This window comes from Macaca mulatta, chromosome 13, assembly GCF_049350105.2.
Source record: "Macaca mulatta isolate MMU2019108-1 chromosome 13, T2T-MMU8v2.0, whole genome shotgun sequence".
In the NCBI taxonomy this organism is placed as follows: domain Eukaryota; kingdom Metazoa; phylum Chordata; class Mammalia; order Primates; family Cercopithecidae; genus Macaca; species Macaca mulatta.
In genome coordinates, this window is record NC_133418.1 from 91,567,535 (window position 1) to 91,582,525 (window position 14,991).

Below are 14,991 nucleotides of genomic sequence, written 5' to 3' on the forward strand. Positions count from 1 at the left end.
TAATTGAATGCAGGTGCCAAAGAGATGCAACTTCCTGGGTATGAACATTAAGGACAAGATGGCGGAGTATGACCTTCCAGGGGCACACCACCAGAAAAGGGAAGAAAGCCCCAGACGGGCGTGTGTAGCTTCCTCAACACTGTGTGTGCTCACTTCCCAAGTGTAAGGAGGGCGCTGTGTGTGCGCAGGCAGCCCACCCTGAGGGAAGAATCATGGGAAAGGGGCCAGCCTGTGAAATCCTAGCTAGGTTCAAGGCTAAACACTGCACTTGGCCTGCAGGTGCCCACTTTTCCAAGTGAACTTTCCTTTCTTTCCTGGTCTAAAACCTTTTTAAATAAACTTCCATTTCTGCTCTGAAACTTGCCTGATCTCTTTTTCTGCCTTATGCCCCTCAGTCAAATTCTTTCTTCTGAGAAGGCAAGAATTGAGGTTGCTGCAGACCTGTACAGATTCGCCACTGGTAACTCAGATCCCTTCTATGGGTGACACAAGGACAGCAGTCCTATTGGATTAGGGCCACACCAATGACCTCATTATCCTTAATTACCTCATTAGAGATCCGATCTCCAAATCTAGTCACTTTCTGAAGTATTAGAGGTTAAAATTCCAACATATGAATGTTAGGGGAAACTACTTAGCCCCTAACAAGATCTAACACATTTAATGTTTAACTTGTAAAAGACTCTACGTTAACAGAAGACCACTGGTAAAAATAAAAGTGGGGAGAGTGGGATACAACTTATACACGTGTACTCATTGACAATTACTCTCAGGTAGAATTTTTTTCTACAAAAATGGTGATTTATTTCACTTTAACATACAATGGTAGATATATTGGGGATCATCAAATTTTAAAAAATTTTTGTTGGGCTTACTTTACATATTACAATACTAACGTAAGCTTATAAACTCTTCCATTTCAGTGAAGGAAAGGGATCCAATTGACACCTGCTAGCAGCTTGGCTAAGAATGGACATTAACATCGAACAAAACACTGAAAATATAAAGTACTTTTCTCCAAATGTGTATAAAAGTTTTGAAACAAAATCACTGCCTGCTCCACAGGACAAACAATTTGAATTTCAAAAATGCTCCAGGCCAGGAATTGCATAACCCTGTGTAACAATATTTATAATAGAGCTTAACAATATTTTATCGAAGACTTTTTCATTTGAGAGTTTAAAAAAACTGAAGGAAAAGAAAAACAGTAGCCAAGGAACTGCACAACCAAAAAATGAAAATTATATAAAATATTTCCACCACTATTTAAATGCCAAATTTAATCAAGCAATAGTAAAAAAACAAAACAACATAATAATACAACCTTCTGTTTAAAATAACAGCACTGTTCCACCTCTCTTCCACTGAATTTTACATATGAACAGACTATATATACTGGTTTTTCAGAGAAATGTCCATTTGGTCTGCCACACCTGTTGGGCTCATCCTAAGTCCTCTCATTGTCTTCAGAGGACTTGCAACTCCATGCTGTTTCTGTATTTCCAGCCTTCCGGGTTAGGTGCAATGTCTCAAGTATAATACATTTCTCCCTTTTCCTTTACACAGTGCAGAGTATATGGGCTTAGGTTATGTAGATTCCGTTTCACTCCAGGTCACTGTCTTTCTCTAAATTCAAGGCGGTATTCAACGGAGTGCAGTAGTTCGGCTTGTCAGAAGGTACATAGCCTGGCAGACACAAACACTTGTAGGAACCTTCAGTGTTAATGCACTTGGCATTCTTGCAGAGAGACATCCGATTGTTCAACTCATCGCATTCATTTACATCTGCAATAAGTCAAACGATGCAGGTAAACAATCTTTGATATTGCTCTGTGAGGACACATAACCTACTTGAGGCTTACCTGAGGCATCGAGGCAGCCTAAACGCTGCCCTTCCCCCGACCACCCCAAGTAAGCAAGCTATCTCCACCTTGCTTCAACCACAGACAAGATAAAGGGGACTTTTTAGATCTTAAAGAGGTAGATTATCAGGGAGGTCCTAGAACTTCTTTCCCTGTTATCTAGCACAGCATGAGCATTTTGTGAGCTTGACATTTTCTAGTAGAACCTCAAGAAAGTTAGAGGAATTATATTCCTTCCAAATTCCTTCCTACAGGTGTGGAGGAACTGCTAGATTTGTCAAGAGGAACCAGATACCTAAGCAGAGACCTCTCCATACAGCCCCTCTAAAGCCTTCCGTAACATTCGCAGACCTCTTTCTACATGAGATCCATTTAGGCTCTCACTCACTTGAAACATCTGTTAAGAACGTAGGTTACCTATTTTAAAGACACACCGTGGATTAAAACTCACAAAAGCAAAGGGGGCAAAAGGACTGCTTCAACAGGGAGATGAGGCCGGGCGCGGTGGCTCACGCCTGTAATCCCAGCATTTTGGGAGGCCAAGGTGGGCGGATCACGAGGTCAGGAGATCCAGACCATCCTGGCTAACACGGTGAAACCCCGTCTCTACTAAAAAATGCAGAAAACTAGCCGGGCGAGGTGGCGGGCGCCTGTAGTCCCAGCTACTCTGGAGGATGAGGCAGGAGAATGGCGTAAACCCAGGAGGCAGAGCTTGCAGTGAGCTGAGATCCGGCCACTGCAGTCAATGCAGTCAAGCTTGGGTGACAGAGAGAGACTCGGTCTCAAAGAAAAAAAAAAAAAAAAAAAAAAGAGGGGGAAGAAAAATAAAAGAAAAACTTGTGGCAAACAGGCTCTGAAAGACAACACTAGGTCACACAGAGAAGGTTAAACGTATGTTTCCTGTTCTTTTCAATGTAAGAGGTGGGGCAACATGACAGCTTTGGGAGGAGTTTCATTCAAATGGTTACTAGGAAGTTGTACTTTTTGCAGATGTCTACACTCCCTTATGCTAGTGTCAAGTATTCAAGGAAATCATTACTTGCTGAAATCAAAAGCTAAATTTAAGAGTCAAAGTGATTATCTGGGATATTCTGGCCTTTCCTCCAATATTTACCACTATTTGGATTCTTTTTTTTTTTTTTTCAATCCTCATTGTCCTAAATGAAACACCAACTCTTTCTTTTTAAAAAGAATTGTGGTAGGCTGGGTAAGGTGGCTCACACCTGTGATCCCAGCACTTTGGGAGGCCAAGGCGGGCGGATCACCTGAGGTCAGAAGTTCAAGACCATCCTGACCAACATGGTGAAACCCCGTCTCTACTAAAAATACAAAATTAGTCACGTGTGGTGGCGCAAGCCTGTAATCCAGCTACTCAGGATGCTGAGGCAGGAGAATTGCTTGAACCTGGGAGGTAGAAGTTGCAGTGAGTCAAGATCACCCCATTGCACTCGAGCCTGAAAACTCCATCTCAAAAAAAAAAAGAATTGTGGTAAAATATACAGAGCATATTTACCATTTTAACCATTTTTAAGTATACAGTGGCATTAAGTATATTCATACTGTACTTAATGTACATCCCCAGAACTTTTCTCGTCTTCCCAAACTGAAACTCAGCAAATCTATCTTAAATGTTCTTTACTGACTGAGGTATGGACATGGGGGTGTCAGGAAAAAATTAATGTCCCATAAAACACATGTCATTCTTACCGACACAGGTCATCTTGGCTGTATCCAAGTGATACCCATCAAAGCAATCACAGGTGTAACCTTCCTGGACCCTCACACAGCGACCATTTTCACATCCATTGAGGATGCCGCATTCCTCAGCCTGTAACTCCTCAAAGCTATTTAGAAAACCTGAAAAGGAAAGGGCAGAAGCTAAGTTAGACCTTTTCAACGTCCTACACCATTTTTTAAACGATATTTAGATGATGGTTCATTTCCTAAATAGACATATATATGTCCATATATAGTTCAGACATCTTAAAGTTAGCAATAGAAATGCTGAACGTAGCTGTGTAAAATAGCATAAAAATAAAAGAATTTATATATTTTGTGCAGAGTAGCCTCATATTTTGAATTCTGATGTTCTATGTTAAAATCACATAAAATGAGAAAGCAAGTACGGTTTTTGTTTTTGATCTTAATTATTAAAAGTGTTCATCCAAAGTTCCAAACTTCCTGAGTTCCCAGTAGGGCAAATGTCAGATTCTCAGGACAGAACCGACAGAATTCACTATTGGAGTCTAGTAAGCATTTGCTAGGAAAGTCCGTAAGAGTGTGAGGCAATACATTTTCAGCTGGAGTTTGTAAGACCAGGGAGAAGCAGGCTGGCCTTGCCATGTGTTTGTTTGCTCTGGCTACGGAATGAGCCTTACAAAAGGGCTCCCAGGGGATCAAAGGACAAACTCAGTAAAACGGCCTCAAAACATCCTGATAAATGAGAAAGAACATCATACTTGTGTTTAGAAAACCAAAAGTCTGGGCTTGTGCCTATAATCCCAGCCCTTTGGGAGGCTAAAGCGGACGGATCACCTGAGGCCAGGAGTTTAAGACCAGCGTGGCCAACATGGTAAAACCCTGTCTCTACTAAAAATACAAAAAATTAGCTGGGCGTGGTGGTGGACGCCTGTAATCCCAGCTACTCGGGAGGCTGAGGCAGAAGAATCGCTTGAGCCTGAGAGGTGGAGGTTGCAGTGTGCTGAGATCACAGCCACTGTCCAGCCTGAGCAACAGAGCGAGACTCTGTCAAAAAAACAAACAAAAACAAAAACAAAAAACAAAAAGTCTTTTTTTAAGGAAACAAAGAAACTCTTGTTTGGCTCTTTTTATAGTTTAGATCTCTTGAAACCAAGTCAGAGCTAGATTTTAGAGTTTTTGTGATATAAAAACAATTTAGCTAGGCATCAAGAGTGTTTAGTTCTCATTTTGCAGAGGAAAGTTCTAAACATAAATCCACAGTGACCCAACACACTGTCATGTGGCCTCTCATCTCCTCTCTCTTCCCAATAGTACCACGAAGTAGCTTCAAAAAAATAAAATATGGCTAGAAATTTCTATCTGGCCTTTGAAGTAATTCTCCAGTGGAACCGCAGGGGGCAGCAAAATATCATTGCTTATGGAGGGCAATAAGGTCTAACTCGGAGGAACTGGACAAGGATAGGGAGTTTGGTCTCATTGGTCACCAAAGAGCAATCAACTTAGCCAGTTTTTTTTTTTTTCTTTTTTTCTTTTTTTCCTAAACACGAAAATAAAGACTTACTTCTCTTAACAACAACAAAAAAGAAGTTTCAACAATGACTAAAGTGCCTGGGGTCAACATGGAGACAAATTTGGTCAGAGTTTCTCTTATATTCTAAGATTAGGTGCCCTGAGAGGAGAGAGGTGAAGAAGAAACTTTAGAACATGCCCTTCAGAGAAGAAAGTGGGTTTTAGACATGATCTAAAAATATACAATAAGTGAATGTTAAATTATCTCTTTGGGTAAGAACAATACACTGGTACTGGGGGACGTGAGTTCCCATTCCCATTTCACTATGTGTACATTATAAACTTGGGCAGAAAGCTTATTTTCCTCACTTATGAAATAAAAGCACTGAATTTTATGATCTCTAAAGCCCCACTCAATTATAGGCTTATTTTGTGGAAATGAACCATGGGATTTGAATCAGAGGAACTGGGTCTTCTGCTCATGCCTGTGACCCTGGCCAAGTCACTTGATTTTGCTGAAACCAGGTTCCTCATTTAAAAATAGAGAAACAATGCTATGTAGAATGGCAGACCCAATGTTGAACACAATGCACTCAGTAGGAAGTATTTTGTAATGAACGAACACTTTTCTACCTTGTAAAGACTAAATGAGATTTGGTATAAGTTTGGGGGATAAAAAAGAAAATATGGTACATATACCCCTGGAATACTATGCAGCCATAAAAAAGAATGAGATAATGTGTTCTGCAGGAACATGGATGGAGTTGGAGGTTATTATCCTTAGTAAATTAAAGCAGGAACAGAAAATCAAATACCACATGCTCTCACTTGTAAGTCGCAGCTAAATGATAAGAACTTATAAATACAAAGAGGGAAACAACAATGACTTTCCTCACAGAATTGGAAAAAACTACTTTAAAGTTCATATGGAACCAAAAAAGAGCCCCCATTGCCAAGACAATCCTAAGCAAAAAGAACAAAGCTGGAGGCATCATGCTACCTGACTTCAAACTATACTACAAGGCTACAGTAACCAAAACAGCATGGTACTGGTACCAAAACAGAGATACAGACTAATGGAACAGAACTCAGAAATAATACCACACATCTACAACCATCTGATCTTTGACAAATCTGACAAAAACAAGAAATGTAGAAAGGATTCCCTCTTTAATAAATGATGCTGAATAAATGATGCTGGGAAAACTGGCTAGCCATATGTAGAAAGCTGGAACTAGATCCCTTCCTTACACCTTGTATGAAAATTAATTCAAGATGGATTAAAGACTTAAATGTTAGACCTAGAACCATAAAAACTCTAGAAGAAAAACTAGGCAATACCATTCAGGACACAGGCATGGGCAAGGACCTCATGACTAAAACACCAAAAGCAATGGCAACAAAAGCCAAAATTGACAAACGGGATCGAATTAAACTAAAAAGCTTCTGCACAGCAAAAGAAACTACCATCAGAGTGAACAGGCAACCTACAGAATGGGAGAACATTTTTACAATCTACCAAATTTACAATTTTACAATCTGACAAAAGGGCTAATATCCAGAATCTACAAATAACTTGGACAAATTTACAAGAAAAAATCAAACAACCCCCTCAAAAAGTGGGCAAAGGATATGAGCAGACACTTCTCAAAAGAAGACATTTATGCAGCCAACAGACACATGAAAAAATGCTATCATCACTGGCCATCAGAGAAATGCAAATCAAAACCACAATGAGATACCATCTCACACCAGTTTGAATGGCAATCATTAAAAAGTCAGGAAACAACAGGTGCTGGAGAGGATGTGGAGAAATAGGAACAATTTTACACTGTTGGTGGGACTGTAAACTAGTTCAACCATTGTGGAACACAGTGTGGCAATTCCTCAAGGATCTAGAACTAGAAATACCATTTGACCCAGCCATCCTATTACTGGGTATGTACCCAAAGTACAAATCATGCTGCTATAAAGACACATGCACACATGTGTTTATTGCGGCACTAGTCACAATAGCAAATACTTGGAACCAACCTAAATATCCATCAATGATAGACTGGATTAAGAAAATGTGGCACATATATACCATGGAATACTATGCAGCCATAAAAAAGGATGAGTTCATGTCCTTTGTAGGGACATGGATGAAGCTGGAAACCATCATTCTGAGCAAACTATTGCAAGGACAGAAAACCAAACACCGCATGTTCTCACTCATAGGTGGGAATTGAACAATGAGAACACTTGGACACGTGGCAGAGAACATCACACACCGGGGCCTGTCGTGGGGTGTGGGGAGTGGGGAGGGATAGCATTAGGAGAAATGCCTAATGTAAATGATGAGTTAATGGGTACAGCACACCAACATGGCACAGGTATACATATGTAACAAACCTGTACGTTGTGCACATGTACCCTAAAACTTAAAGTATAATATAATAATAATAAAAAAAGAACTTACTCATGTAACCAAATACCACAAAAAAAAAAAAAAAAGAAGGAAACAATAGATACTAGTGGAGGGTTGGAGGAGGGAGAGGAGCAGAAAAGGTAACTATTGGGTACTGGGCTTCATACCTGGGTGATGTAATAATCTGTACAACAAACCCCCATGACATGTTACCTATGTAACAAACCTTTACATGTACCCCTGAACCTAAAAGTTAAAAAAATTTGTACCATTAAAAAAATCAAGTAATACATCCATGGCAGGCCCATTTTAAAACTTTAAAGGAGAAAAAGAGTCCCAGCTACTCAGGAGGCTGAGGCAGGAGAATCTCCTGAGCCCATGAAGTGAAGACCAGCCTGGGCAATATAGTGAGACTCCTATTCTCAAAAAAAAAAAAAAAAAAAAAAAAGTGACACCACATACTCAAAGCCAGTTAAGAAACACTGACAAAAAAAGATTTAATCTATGACAATGTCTTCAGATCCCATGTATCACAGCAAAATCATTTTTACTTCACAGCTAATACATTTTTTATTATTACAGAAATTATAAAAAGTAAAACTTGAAACTTCCCACACATCAGGCAGGCTCCCCAAAATACTTCTTCAGGACTCTAAAACAGGTCAGGACACTACAGTCTCTGGTCCAAATCTGACCTGCTACCTATTTTTGTAAATAAACATAGTCACGCCCATTTGCTGCTGTGCTATCTAAGGGCTGCTTTTGTGAAACGACAGCAGAGTTGAATACCTACAGCAGAACTCACATGGCCTGCAAAGCCTACAAATTTTACCATCTGGGCCGGGTGTGGTGGCTCACACCTGTAATCTCAGCACTTTGGGAGGCTGAGGCAGGTGGATCACAAGGTTAGGAGTTCAAGACCACCCTGGCCAACATGGTGAAACTCCATCTCTACTGAAAATACAAAAATTAGTCGGGCGTGGTGGTGCATGCCTAAAATCCCAGGGTTACTCAGGAGGCTGAGGTAGGACAATCAGTTGAACCCAGGAGGTGGAAGTTGCAGTGAGCCAAGATTGTGCCATTGCTCTCCAGCCTATGCAACAGAGGAAGACTTGGTCTCAAAAAAGAAAAAAAAATTACTGCCTGGCCCTTTATAGAAAAAATGTTTGCCTATTCTCTGCTCTAGTAAATTCCAGTTTTAGAAGTACTGCTCTCCCGAAAGGTAACAGAGACGGTGAACCATAAAGGTGATGAGAAACCTCACTCAGCCTCCATCTATGTTACTATCTACCCAACACGATCATTTTTGCAGCAGGGCCCAAAAGCCCTTGCTGGAGGTCAGAAAACTGGCTGGGAAGGGGGAAATATTTCTCTGCAACTTGTAAGAAATGTAAAGGCCATTACATCGTCCAAGCTGGAGGTCTTGGAACTGCATCTCAATTTCCTATGTTGCTAAATAGGAAATTGATGTGACATCAACATGTTTATTTCTTAACATTTGTAGTAAATTAAAAAAAGAGCTTTAAAGCAGTGCCAGCATTAGAAAGAAGGTACATAAGCCAGACATTTCAACATGAAAATTCTTGGAATCCAAACTATAATGCCATAGCGGCTTCTGACTTATAGACTGAGTCCTCCCCCCAGGACCCATCAGTGCATGGGATTTTGGTTCTCCATTTGTCCTGAGCTTACTGAGGTTTCAATGCTTTCCATGATCCCAGGCTCTTGCTTACATTTAAGAACAGAGTTATTGAGGAGGTCTAGGGAGGAAAGCTGTAAGCCACAGATTTGTCAGAGTTGCATATAGACTTAACCTGGTATTCCTGATTTATGGGGCAAGCTGGGCTTTCTTTCAACCTTAGTAATTCTCCCTTCCTTTTTCCTTAAGTAAACGTTTACCGACCCATAACATATACAGAGAAGCATCAAACCCTAAGTGCACAGCCTTGTAGCTGTGAGTGCATTCTGGTCCATTTCATAAAGTGCTGCGTGGTTATGTGTTGTGGATGAAAAGAAAGAGTGTTGTTCGTCTATGGTGTTAGGAGTCAGGACAGTGGTTACCCTAGGGAGGGGGGTGGAAAAGGGCGCCAGGGGCCTTCTGGAGGCTGGCACTGCTCCTGACCTGGGTGGCAGCTACACAGGTGTGTGTTAATCAGCCTAGCTGGATTAACAGAATGTTCTTATCATGGACATTTTAAAACATTCTTAATTCTACTAGATGATCAATACACTACATCCTTCAAAAAAAAATTAAAAAAAAAGGGAAGGGAGGACAAGCAGGGAATGAAGAAGGGAGAGAAAGGGAAAAGAGAAAGAGAAGGGAAGGAAAAAAAATAAAAGCTCTTGATGCAGAACTGAAATAGCTCTTAAATTCAACTAGAAATCTCACGCTGCTGCCCCAGAACTGGGTCCTGGCTGGGATGCTTCATGCACAGGTGACAGGGCCCAGGACAGAGAAAAGCTCCATTGCACTTTTCTCTAAAGTCCTAAGTCAAACTCTTTGGTCGGCAGCAATTACCTATCTTTAAAACGTGGTGCAGGCCAGGCATGGTGGCTCACGCCTGTAAGCACTTTGGGAGGCTGAGGCGGGTGAATCGCTTGAGTCCAGGAGTTCGAGACCAGCCTGGACAACATGGTGAAAACCCCATTCCTACGGAAAAAATACAAAAATTAGCCATGCATAGTGGCACATGCCTGTAGTCCCAGCTACTCGGGAGACGGAGGTGGGAGGATCGCTTGAGCCCAGGAGGCAGAGCTGCAGTGAGCTGTGATCATGGCACTGCACTCCAGCCTGGGCAACAGAGTGAGACCCTAGCTCAAAAAAAAAAAAAAAAATTGTGGTGAAGCTACACATGTGAGGATGGTCCCTCTGTGAGCTGTGGATGAGGCTCCTGAAATGGGCGTTTCCCTGTTCTTGTTCTTGAAGTGAGACTATCTACTATATACTAATATTTCATTGTGGACCTCCTGCCGTTTCAGACTTCAAATTGTCTGCATTTGAAAAGTCCGATTTGAGCTTGTGTGTTTGTAGGCTTCCTCACACAGCACTGACGTTCTAAAGGGGATCACAATTTGCAGATACACACTTCCACCTCCCCCATGAAAGCTGTGTTCACTAATCCAGGAAAAGTTGGCACACATTATTTCTTACTCTATAAATCCCCTCACCAATGTATTTTAAAAAGTCATTTCTGACCAAAAGGGCAATTCTTTTCTTACCTCCTACTCTAAAACATGTATAATAATGATCAACTTGTACAGTTAACATTTGCCATTTCCCTGTAGGAAAAAAAGGCTGCAATATAACCGGGCTCTTGTGGAAACCTTGGCCCTCAAACTAGTCCACCACTTAAAGTGCAAAGAAATGATTTTGTCATAGAAAATATAATGATAGTCTGGGCACGGTGACTCATGCCTATAATCCCAGCACTTTGGGAGGCTGAAACGGGTGGATCACAAGGTCAGGAGTTCAAGACCAGCCTGACCAACATGGTGAAACCCAGTCTCTACTCACAATACAAAAAAGCTGGGCGTGGTGATGCACACCTGTAATCCCAGCTACTTGGGAGGCTGAGGCAGGAGAATCGCTTGAACCCGGGAGGTGGAAGTTGCAGTGAGCTGAGATCGTGCCACTGCACTCCAGCCTGGGTGACAGAGTGAGACTCTGTCTCAAAACCTTAAGAAAAATAAATATAACAGTACCTCCACCAGCAAGACTACTCATCAGATGCAATGGTTCTTTTTGTTTGTTTTGTTTTGAGATAGGGTCTCGCTCTGTTGCCCAGGCTGGAGTGCAGTGGTGTGATCTCAGCTCATGAATGATGCAGTGGTTCTGCACTCACCCGTGCAGAAGGACTGCCCTTGTGAAACAAAGATGGCTGGGTCCCACCCTAGACTTTCTGACCAGCGGGTCTGAGGTGGGAACAGAAATGCTGCATTGCTAATAAGTTGCCATTATATTTTGAGGACCACTGATTAATCTTCAACCACAACTTAGCATCAAAGGAACAAGGTTATTTTGCTTACGGTCTTGGATGAAGTAGGGATCGGCTTCTGGAGCATACTGTTCACTGAAGTCAACCAAGGCGTCCCGTCCATATGGCTGCCGGCGTCCCGTCACGGGGATGTTACACAGCTGAGCATAGTCATCTAAGGAGTGGACAAGCAGCGTGAGGCCCCATCACTGTTGGCTCGCACCTGCCCCGCCCCCTCGCAGCTCAGAGCGACGGGAATCTGCAGGCGCACCCTTCCACATGTGCCTCCATCTCCCGCATACCACGGAGCCTGGAAAGTGTCTGAATACCTTTTGATGGGAATTTTATACATCCACCTACAGTGACTGCTGTAGAACATAATTCGGGTTCCAAATTGAAGATCAAAAATATTAGCTCAACAGTGGGTACACCACATCCCAGAGCAGTAAAGGGCTGAAAAAACGGAGCCATCTGAGAGTGCTTCAGGCCTTTTGGAAGGATGGCTTTATCTAAACCCATCAAGAGTTATCATCAAAAACATTTTAAAAGTAGAAAGTAGTCATTCTGACAGAGTGGTGCCTTTTCACTCTCTATAGACAGGAAAAAATGTATCTCTGGTGTCCAAAAATGATACAGCACCAGGCAAGGATGCTGCTTAAATTTAGTAGCCACTATTATAACTCTACAGTCCCTATGGATAGCATTATAGCAATTTTGAGAGTCATAACAATAACGATAACAAGAACAGCAGTGGTATTAAGATAATAAGAACAGTAGTGTGCTTCTGGATTAGCGAGCACAGCTTTCATGGGGGAGGTGGGAGTATGCTACATTGTTCTAAGCACTTAATACACACCAATGCACTAAAACACTCACACCACCCTATGAAGAGGTTCTACCATCTCCATTTTACCAGTGAGGAAACAAAAGCACAGAGAGGTTACATGACAGCTGCTGTGTGGCAGCACGTGATTTGAAGTCAGAAATGAAGCTCCAGAGTGGAGTTTTCACATTTCTCTCCTGCAATGATCTCAGCTCCTTTGAAATTCCTATCCTTAGCATCTCTGCATCGCAGCTAGACTCATCTGTGGTTTCCACGTCGTGAGGCCGTATCGCCGTTCCACACTGGTCAGCCCCATGGCCCCCTGACTCCTAGACTCCCCTTTACTCCTCTCCCTAGGACCCACCAGTGCATGGGATTTTGGTTCTCCATTTGTCCTGGGGTTACTGAGGTTTCAATGCTTTTCACGATCCCAGGCTCTTGCCTACATTCAAGAACAGAGTTACTGAGAAGGCCTAGGGAGGAAAACTGTAGAAACGACAACTTCATGTTCTGAGTATGTTCCAGAAAATACACTCTCCAAAGATACATGTAGCAGTTGGCGAAATTCTGGGGCTCCACGGATGTCAACAGCTCTGTTAGGACTGTGAGGTGCAGGCAAGGCTACAGGCCCCAGGACCAGATGGACATGAGTGTCCTGGCAGTCACACAAGGCAATGGCCACATTTGCCTGGAATTTTCCTCTATTGTGTTTATTCTTATAACATTCAAAAAACAAAACAAAACAACAACAACAACAACAACAACAAAAAACACCACTAAGGCAATACTGTGAACTCTGAAGGCTTTCTTTTATCAGCTCCTACTTAAATGACTGGAGGAAGGAGGCTGAAGAATCAAAGGTGTGTGTGTATGCATGTGCACACGTGCACACACACATTCTGAGGATTGCCCAAACCAAGTGTAAGGCTAGAAAAGACCGTGAACCACTGGATAGGGTAGGATTCTGGCTTCCCTGTCTAAAATTCTCCTTATGTGGAAGCATTCCAGGAACAACATCCAGACTCCAGACGTCCCAGCACTTTTGCATGAAACCATTCTGTGTGAAATATTAATTTCATTAAGGAAACAGCCGAACCTGGAAAAAGATTCTTGACTCGAAAGAAAAGAACTACTTCAAACAGAGAGAGCACAAATGGCTGTCAGTTCTACTTAAAGTTTGAAAACGCAGAATTAAGGATTTCTTTGCAAGAGCAAAATTGCTGAAATGTTTATAAGTTTCAAGAACTGAGGTCATCTTCTCCCATGATTTTTTATATACATTTGTTGTACATCTGAAAGAGAGACTTGTTCCATATTTTATATTCAATCCACAGTTGTGATCTAGAGGAGATATTAAAAATGAATTAATCCTGGTACTTATTTTTAATAAAATTTTATTTATTATTTTTTAAAGAAAGGGTCGGCTGGGCACGGTGGCTCCCACCTCAGGCCGAGGTGGGTGGATCACGAGGTCAAGAGATGGAGACCATCCTGGCCAACATGGTGAAACCCCATCTCTACTAAAAACACAAAATTAGCTGGGTGTGGTGGCACGTACTTATAGTCCTAGCTACTCGGGAGGCCGAGGCAGAAGAATCGCTTGAACCCAGGAGACAGAGGTTGCAGTGAGCCGAGATCGCGCCACTGCACTCCAGTCTGGGTGACGGAGCGAGACTCCATCTCAAAAACAAAACAAAACAAAACAAAACAACAAAAGGGTCTCGCTCTGCCATCCATGCTGGAATGCAGTGGCACCATCGTGGTATCGTGGTTCACTGCAGCCTCAAACTTCTGGGCTCAAGTGATCCTTTCACCTCAGCCTCCTGAGTAGCTGGAACTATAGGCACGAGCCACCAAACCTGGCTAAGTTTTGTATTTTTTGTAGAGACAGGGTCTCACTATGTTGCCCAAGCCAGTCTCAACTTCTAGGCTCAAGCGATCCTACCACCTTGGCCTCCCTAAGTGCTGGGATTACAGGTGTGGGCTGCCGTGCTTGGCCAAGGTACTTATTTTATAAAGCAAAATCCAGAGGTGGCTGAGCATCCTGCTGGATGCCTGTTGGCTGTCAGAGAAGCCTTGCTGAGACTTGAGGTCCAGGGATATCGAATGCCATGATCAGGGCCTGGCCAGGACAGCCACCTTCAATCCAGTGCACTCCCCTAGACATGCTTCCTCCACCAAAGAAATGAGATGGGCTTGAGTCTCTAAGCTGTCACTCTACAGCAATGCCACAGGAAAAGACCGAACATGAGGGTGAAGAGGAAGGGCAGGCTCCTGTTCCTATGCAATGTTTAGGAACAGCTCCCTGCAAAAGGTGGACCTGAACTGAAACTAAGTAGGTATGTAGGAATTATGTTGCAGAAAAAGATATTTTGGATTAATTTTTAAAAGCACATACCCAAAGGCATCAAGAAAGAAAACTAAGTTGTTTTTTGGAATTACCAAATGGTTCCTAAAGAAGTCTTCTGACTAGACTAAGGCTAGGGAAGCGGGCAGTGGAGGGTCATGGGTTGGGGGAGGTATTTCTGGGATATTCCACATCCTCTTTCCTTTCCTTTCTTCCCCTGCCATGCATTTTTTTCCTCTTAAAATGCTAGAGCGTGTTGCCCTTTGCTGCTTCACTTTTCTCTAACACATTCACATTCCAAGCTCCAAGACAGTTTTGGTCAGTGATCAAAACATCCTTTCTGCACCACGTCTTCTCTTTTGTAT

The 14,991-nt window shown here is 42.3% G+C and overlaps 1 protein-coding gene across 27 annotated transcripts in view; it reads right to left on the reverse strand.

Annotated features, from left to right (window-relative positions):
* Positions 1 to 779: 779 nt before the first annotated feature.
* Positions 780 to 14,991, reverse strand: part of LTBP1 (latent transforming growth factor beta binding protein 1) — a 445,556-nt gene continuing 431,344 nt past the window's right edge. For all 27 annotated transcript variants that reach the window (XM_077959737.1, XM_077959738.1, XM_077959736.1 and 24 more), the window contains 3 exons: positions 11,509 to 11,631; positions 3,570 to 3,719; positions 780 to 1,785 (listed from right to left, as the gene is read on the reverse strand). In XM_077959737.1, the coding sequence (XP_077815863.1) occupies positions 1,604 to 1,785; positions 3,570 to 3,719; positions 11,509 to 11,631 (455 nt within the window). In that variant the 3' untranslated portion in view covers positions 780 to 1,603. The remainder of the gene's footprint in view (positions 1,786 to 3,569; positions 3,720 to 11,508; positions 11,632 to 14,991) is intronic.